This window comes from Danio aesculapii, chromosome 21 (genome assembly GCF_903798145.1).
Source record: "Danio aesculapii chromosome 21, fDanAes4.1, whole genome shotgun sequence".
Lineage (NCBI taxonomy): Eukaryota > Metazoa > Chordata > Actinopteri > Cypriniformes > Danionidae > Danio > Danio aesculapii.
The window spans coordinates 40914012-40921511 of record NC_079455.1 but is presented as its reverse complement, the minus strand read 5'-3'; the positions used below and the strand labels follow the sequence as shown (position 1 = coordinate 40921511).

The following is a 7500-nucleotide window of genomic DNA, read 5'->3' as shown; positions in this document are numbered from 1 at the left end:
ATCGGCAGATCGCTGTGCCGTTTACACTACATGACTTGATTTCGTGTCTTTTAATCACGGCTGTGGTGTTCACACTACGCGACACTACGTAAATGAGCCACAAGAGGGGGGTCACACACACTACATGATCTGTAACCACAGCCACAGCCAATGAAATTTTGAGGGAGGAGCCGTCAAAAAAAGCTCAACACTATTGACTGCTTGTGTGCTAATGACATCACTGACAGCGTTTTTAAGCTTTTAAGGGAGCATATAAAAACACTGTCAGTCAGCGGATGCATTAGCGGATCGATCGTTATCTGCAAGGTTCAAGTCGATAGATGTGGCTTTAACACTAGAACTACAGAGGCAATCAGAGAGTTTTTAATTTTTGTAATTTAATAACTCTTTGAAATAAAACTAACATATCTATAACACCCTGACGTTTCCTAAATACCCGTGTATTTTTTTCTAACATTGTTTTTTTTTTTATTACAAAACACGAGCATTTCTACCTTTAATTACCATATCGGTCAAAATTGTGACTTTAAATATGCATGCCTTTTTTGCCTAACAACTTCCTGCAAACATAAACATAACTTTCTGATAGCAAAAATAGAAATTTACTTAAGATATATCTTTCAAAACAGCATATTCTGTCGTGAAATAGCTCCTGTTTGAAAGTGAAAGCGAGACCCAGAACTTTGCGTGTTCTAGTATCTTAACTACATATTTATAGGCTGTATTACCAAAAAGATAATATTTTTTTAGCGTAATGGTGTCATCAAATATGATGAAAGACATTCAAAGCTTAATTTTAATATCTCAATAGAAGCTTTGAATGTAAATATGACGTGACAATATGACGTTTTATATAAGAACGGTCACTATCGTCACTATATCTGACCGCACGTGGGGTTGAGTCGGAATATTCAGCATGCTAGATATTGGATTTTTGTTTGCGAGGTGTCGGCTACGCATCAGCAAGCCTTTTTGATGCATTGTTCAGTAGTTTAAACATAAAGACGGCAGAGCACCGTGCACCCCCAGATTTTTTCCAGATCACAGCCAGATCTGTCGGCGAGCTCGTTAACTTCCAAATCGAGTTCAAATCGGGCTTAAAATCCTGTAACGTGAACTAGGCTTTAGCCACACCCAATACCTCAGACAAACCTAATCTGAGAATTTAACTGAAAACAAACAGGAAGTGCATTTTTAAAGATTACAAGGACAAACTATTGTTCTGTCTTAATGACATGCACAAATGAATTGTTCACCACAAAACTAGCAATGTGAGCTAACAAAGTCAATATAGTTAGTTTTGATTTCATTTGTACTTTAAAGTAGTAGTTCACTCTGATAGACATTTAAAGCTGAACGAGCTGACGCAAGTCAACACAGTTGGTTTTTGTCGTTGTTAGTTGATTGGCATCAGCTTGGTGTGTCCCGGCCGCTAGTGCACAATGTAACTAGAAGCGTGCAGCTTTAAATTTGAAAATGATCAAAACACTTTTTTGGAAAATTGAGTGAGATGCTAATGGTTTAACGCGATTCAACAATCTTTGCTAAGCTCAGCTACTGCTAGTGCTCCTGCTAGAAACAGAAATTAGCTGAATGGATTAAAACATGGTAAAACTTAACCCCTTAACTCTGGTAGAGTTGTCAAATTAACCTATTTTCTCCAAAATGTAGCGTTCCTTTAAACAGTCAATTTACAAAATGGAAAAGTATCATTTAGGCATTAAGTATGATTCACGTTGTCTCTGTTATGCCAAGTTCAGACGGCATGATTTTCAAAGTAGTCGTGTCACAGATGTTTTAACACTGCATGACTATCTGGGATAGTGTTTTGTCGCTGCTTTGTTTACACTGCAAGATGGATCGGGACAGGGGCTTTCACATTGCATGACTTTACAATAGGAAGAATCTCCGACAACTTCTTCCAAACTACGTCTCACAGCCAAACAAATGCGAGAAGTTAAATTGAAACAACACGAGTTCACGTAGTTTATCTTGTGTAATTAACTACATAAGCAGAAAGAAACCTTTAGTGGGGTAGATAATGTATTTATTTTGCTCACCTGGCCTTTGAAGGAAATTTGCAATTTCCCCTCAACTTTTTTGTTTCGACTCGGTTGTGGTATTGCTCAGATGACACGTCAAACACACACGGGTACCCCTGCCACATTTACTCTAGTTTTTTCTCCATTTCTTGGGTCCAAATAGACTGAAAATAAGCCTATTTAACTTCTCCCCCAACGTTCAGCTAGCCTGCAGGTACCCACTCCAGTGGATGCTGCTCTCTCATTGGCTGTAGGTGATCGGCGATGTTATTTTCAATCAGAACACATTTCAAATGACGCGATTTTGAATTTCAGACAGCTCCAGATATTTAGCATGCCAAATATCTAACGGGTGTTGGCGACTAATCGGCGATTCTCTCAGATCGCGTCTTTGATAGTTCACACTCTGTGATTGTTATTCACGTGAACGAGCACCAATTTGCCTGTGATTTCAGGCATTTGTCGACGATTTCTCAAAACCTGTTGACGAGTCATAATCGGGGCTAAAATCATGCAGTCTGAACTCGGCATTGGTAAATACCAGACTGTGATGGGTATTACGCTCACCTGGCGTTTTCTTGAACTCCGACGATCTCCACTTCACTGTCTGTGGACGCCAGAGTCACCTGAGAAGGTGCGACTTCTACTGCACCTACAAACACACAACACACTCGATTCAGCAAACACTAGCAAAAACAGTTGTGTTCACTGCCGTCATCAAAATAACATACGAGTGAAACTGATGCAACCCTACTGACCTACAACAGAGATCATTTTGCAAGTTTGCGATATTGTAAATGTGCAATGACGCCTATTATAATCCAATTCGAATGTGCCAATAATTCAAGTTATGGAAGCAAAAATTTACTAGCTATGTTTCCATCCAAATAATTGTTTGTACATTTTAGAATATTACATAAAAATGCTTAATAGATACACTAAGAGGTGTATGAATTAAAATAACTTATGCGCACAACTGAGTAGGATAAATCAAATTAATTAATCAAATAACAAAAAATGTGCAAGAACTACAATGGAAACACATTTACTGAATAAATTCCAGCATGTGCATCAAACAATGTCTTGTAATTTGATTTGAACAGATCATGTGGTGATAAAAATGGTCACGATTGGACGGCATTAATGGACAAACCAGCAATGCAAGCACATTGTAAAACATCTGAAATACTGTTTTGGTCTTTCTAAAATCCCTCAGCTGTCAGTCTGTCATCACAGTGGTTAAGTATTATTTTTATGGTATATTATTACCTCCAGAACTGTCTTGAGCGTCTGCGCTCTCAAAGAGTGTCTCATGCCTCCAAAAGCCACCACGCGATCATTGCGTTTTGCCTTCTGAGGTAAAGTTCTTTATTCTAGAAAAAAAAAGACTCACACAGCTTCTTCTACCGCAGAAAACTCCATTTTTCTTTTTAATATTTGGTGCTAGTTTATCAGGAAGTCACGATTCTATTAGCAAAAGTGCGGTTTTTTAAAACGGCAATAAGGTTATTAAGTTATCGAAAAAAAAAAAAAAAAAAAGAAAGCTAGAATTAAAAAACAATAATAAAAAAAAAACTACAACTAACTGAAACTGTATTGTGTACAGTGCATCCATAATGTAATGCATTCAAAGTATTCACGAAAACCTGCTTTAGAGTGCTCTTGACCTCAGACTGGGGCGACGGTTCATCTTCCAGCAGAACAATGACCCAAAGCACACAGCCAAAATATCAATGGAGTGGCTTCACAACTCAGTTAATGTCCTTGAGTGGCCCAGCCACAGCCCAGACCTAAATCCTATTGAACATCTCTGCAGAGATCTGAAAATGGCTGTACACCACCGCTTCCCATCCAACCTGATAGAGCTTGAGAGGTACTGCAAAGAGGAATGGGCAACAATTCCCAAACACAGGTGTGCCAAGCTTGTGGCATCATATTCAAAAAGTCTTGAGGCTGTAATTACTGCCAAAGGTGCATCAACAAAGTATTGAGCAAAGGCTGTGAATATTTCTGTACATCTGATTTGTCAGTTTTTTTTTATTTGTAATAAATTTGCAACAATTTCAACAAATCTTTTTTCACATTGTCATTATGGGGTATTGTGTGTAGAATCTTGAGGAAATAAATGAATTTAATCCATTTTGCAATAAGGCTGTAATATAAAAAATGTGGAAAAAGTCAAGCGCTTTCCAGATGCACTGTTTTTACAAAGCTAACGTAAACTATTATAACAATAACGACCTTCGTTTTAGTCTTGTAAATGTCTTGTAGTGTGTGTGTGCGTGAATGAGTGTGTAAGGACGTTTCCCAGTGATGGGTTGCAGCTGGAAGGGCATCCGCTGAGTAAAACATTTGCTGGATAAGTTGGCGGTTCATCCCGCTGTGGCGACTTCAGATTAATAAAGGGACTAAGCTGAAAAGAAAATGAATAATAAATGAATGTTATCAATAAATAAATAAAATTGTGGAAATATTTTTGTTTGTCGCACACCTACATCTGACATGATAATTGGGTTCGAAAGTGATAAATTTACATTTTTGTCCAAATTATCCTGTCATTGAAGCCAATAATAATCTCACTAACGGTTAAGGCTAATTTATACTTCTGCATCAAGCTCACGTAAATAGTCTGGTGCAGCCCTCGCCATGGCTGACGCGCACCTCTCAAAAGATGTAACTACACGTCATAACGATGCGTAGTGCAAGCTCTGTGATTGGTCGGCTTGGTAACAGTGCTGAGAGCTGCGAGCCCGATGGAGCGATTGTTTACAAGTGTCAAGTCCTGTGAAGGAGCTCCAGATGTTGTGTTTACCTTATGAATAAAGTTGTTACACGTCCGCCGGTTCCCGCCTCTGAATGAGCGAGTTTTTGCTACTTGTACATTAAAATAGTGTTTAGAAAGAAACAAAACATCCACGAAGACACAGAGGAACATAAAAACCTACTGGCAGCTAGCGTTTAGGAAGTGTTACTGCAGAGCAAGGCATGCGCCATGGGTCACACCGACCACTCAACTTAGAAGTATAAACAAGCCTCAAGTAAACACTGAAGAACTATAGTCATAGTGCAAATTTAGTAATTTCCTATTCAAGTAGCTTCTATAATAATTCAATCAATGTTGCATCAGTTTTGGATTTATGTCTAATGTTTTGTATATTTGCATTCATTATTAGTTTTACATTAGTTTTTTTAAAACTTGTATTCAATCCTTTTTTATGTTCGTTTTAATGTTATGTTTTAAATTTCATGTCTATTTTTTTTAGGTAAAAATACTTACCTAAATAACAAAACTACCACTTTTATTTTAGTCAATAAAAAGGTGCACAAACATCTCTGTAGTAATGGATTGTGTGTTTTTAAAGTCTGTAATAATGCGCCCAAACACTCCAATTTTGCAAATATATCAATATACAAACTGTGCTAAACCCGGTGTAAAAGTGCATATTTCATCGTCCTGCAGGTTGAGTAACATTAAAAACAAAAAACGAACCTGACAATGACTGCTGTTCCTGTTCAGAGTGCGTGTCTGAAATATCATAGTGTCCAATCACAGCAGGACCCACTGCAACACACACATCAGAGGATTCACCAATATATTCGTATATCCACAATTCTAGTCTCACTAGTCTGTTTCGGTAAAAAACAAAAATCTTTCCGAACATTGATTATGTAGATTTCGATTTAAACGGCCATTCACACCAAGGACGATAACTACACAGCTAAACATTTAACAATAACCATATTGGTGTCCACACCAGCAAATGATTACAATCTGTTTATTATTTGTTTCTGCTTTTTTGCATTATCCCCTTGTAACCTGCAGATGTCCTCAGTGTGCAACGTTTATTGCAAATCTAACCAGTGGATCCAGCTTGTGTAATCGATTGAATCAAACATCGAATTAAGCAACACAAATATGCCAAAACTAGTGGTGGACACCATAGTTACTTATTTTATACTTCAATTTGCTAGCCTGGCTTGTATTAGTGTCCATGTAAAGTTTTACCATTCTTCCCATTCTAATGTGATAACCGAAGTTTTTAAGATAGTCACTATCTTTCAATAATCTTTGAAAAAAGGGCTTAACTTCTCCACAATGTCTGTGGCTTTAAATTGTGCAAGCCCTTCATATTTCAATGGATTCTGACTGACGGTCAGTGTTTATTTCCTTATTATCTGAAATAAAAATCTAAAAATTATTATTATTTTTTTTATATTTCCCTAATTATGTTTAACAGAGCAAGGACATTTTCACAGTATGTCTGATAATATTTTTTCTTTTGGAGAAAAAGTTTTATTTCAGCTAGAATTAAAGTAGTTTTAATTTTTTAAAAAAACATTTTAAGGTCAAAATTCTTAGCCCCATTAGGCGATATATTTTTTTTCGATTGTCTACAAAACAAACCATCATTATACAATGACTTTCCTAATTACCCTAACCTGTCTAGTTAACCTAATTAACCTAGTTAAGCCTTTAAATGTCACTTTAAGCTGTATAGAAGTGTCTTGAAAAATATCTAGTCAAATATTATTTACTGTCATCATGTCAAAGATAAAATAAATCAGTTATTAGAAATGAGTTATTAAAACTATTATGATTAGAAATGTGTTGAGAAAAATCTCAGTTAAACAAATTGAGGAAAAAATAAACAGGGGGGCTAATAATTCAGATTGCAACTGTATATATTTCTTAGCATAAGAAAATAAATTCGTGCAAATGCTCAATGTAAACAAGTAGAACGGCTTCAAAAGCAAAAAGCTGCAAAAGCCTATTTCTGCCACGAAATATGATTTTTTTTAACTAAAATTGGCTAATATTCTACATTTACACATTACAGAAAAATTTGATGCAGACATGCAGTTCTGAAAAGTGTCAACTTATGAGCCAAAACTTAAAACAAAGGTCAGAATTGTGCATTATCTTGCAATACTTTTTAATGAGTTTGAGAGAGGGGAAAAAAAGAAATTTTTGAAATTGCAAGATATAAACTTGTAAATTGGAGGAAGGGTGCACATTTTTAAATAAGTCTAAGTGTTTATTCCATGGTGAAAACAAAAATCTAATTATAAAAATGTTCTCTGTAAAAAGGCTTCAACATTTTAAACTTATTTTTATTGGTGTGAACAATTAGTTATCAATTTTATATACTTTATATTAAGGCAATATTTATCCTTTTATAGTTAATTACATTTCCTTGTTGTTGGCTGAAATAAAATAATTTTGATTTTTTTTTTCATTTCGATAAATATTTAAAAAATAAAATCTAAATTGTGTTAGTTTCAGTTTTAGCTATATTAAAACTAAAAATAATCGTTTTTTAAACACAAATGTATTTGAAATTATTCCCACAAGGCCAGAAGCATGCATACAAATATTTTTTTCTTTAAAAAATATATAATAATAAATAAACTGAAAAAAATAATTCAGCAAAACTGTTGCAAACAATTTATGTGTTGA

General features: G+C 35.5%; 1 protein-coding gene across 2 annotated transcripts in view; it reads right to left on the bottom strand.

Annotated features, from left to right (window-relative positions):
• The window catches only part of ark2n (arkadia (rnf111) N-terminal like PKA signaling regulator 2n), a 41839-nt gene that overhangs the window by 2768 nt on the left and 31571 nt on the right, over window positions 1-7500 (bottom strand). Inside the window, exons 3-4 of one of the 2 annotated variants that reach the window (XM_056446221.1) lie at window positions 5533-5604; window positions 2610-2694 (exon numbers count right to left, since the gene is read on the bottom strand). In XM_056446221.1, the coding sequence (XP_056302196.1) occupies window positions 2610-2694; window positions 5533-5604 (157 nt within the window). The remainder of the gene's footprint in view (window positions 1-2609; window positions 2695-5532; window positions 5605-7500) is intronic. The other variant, XM_056446222.1, reaches the window with a different exon arrangement.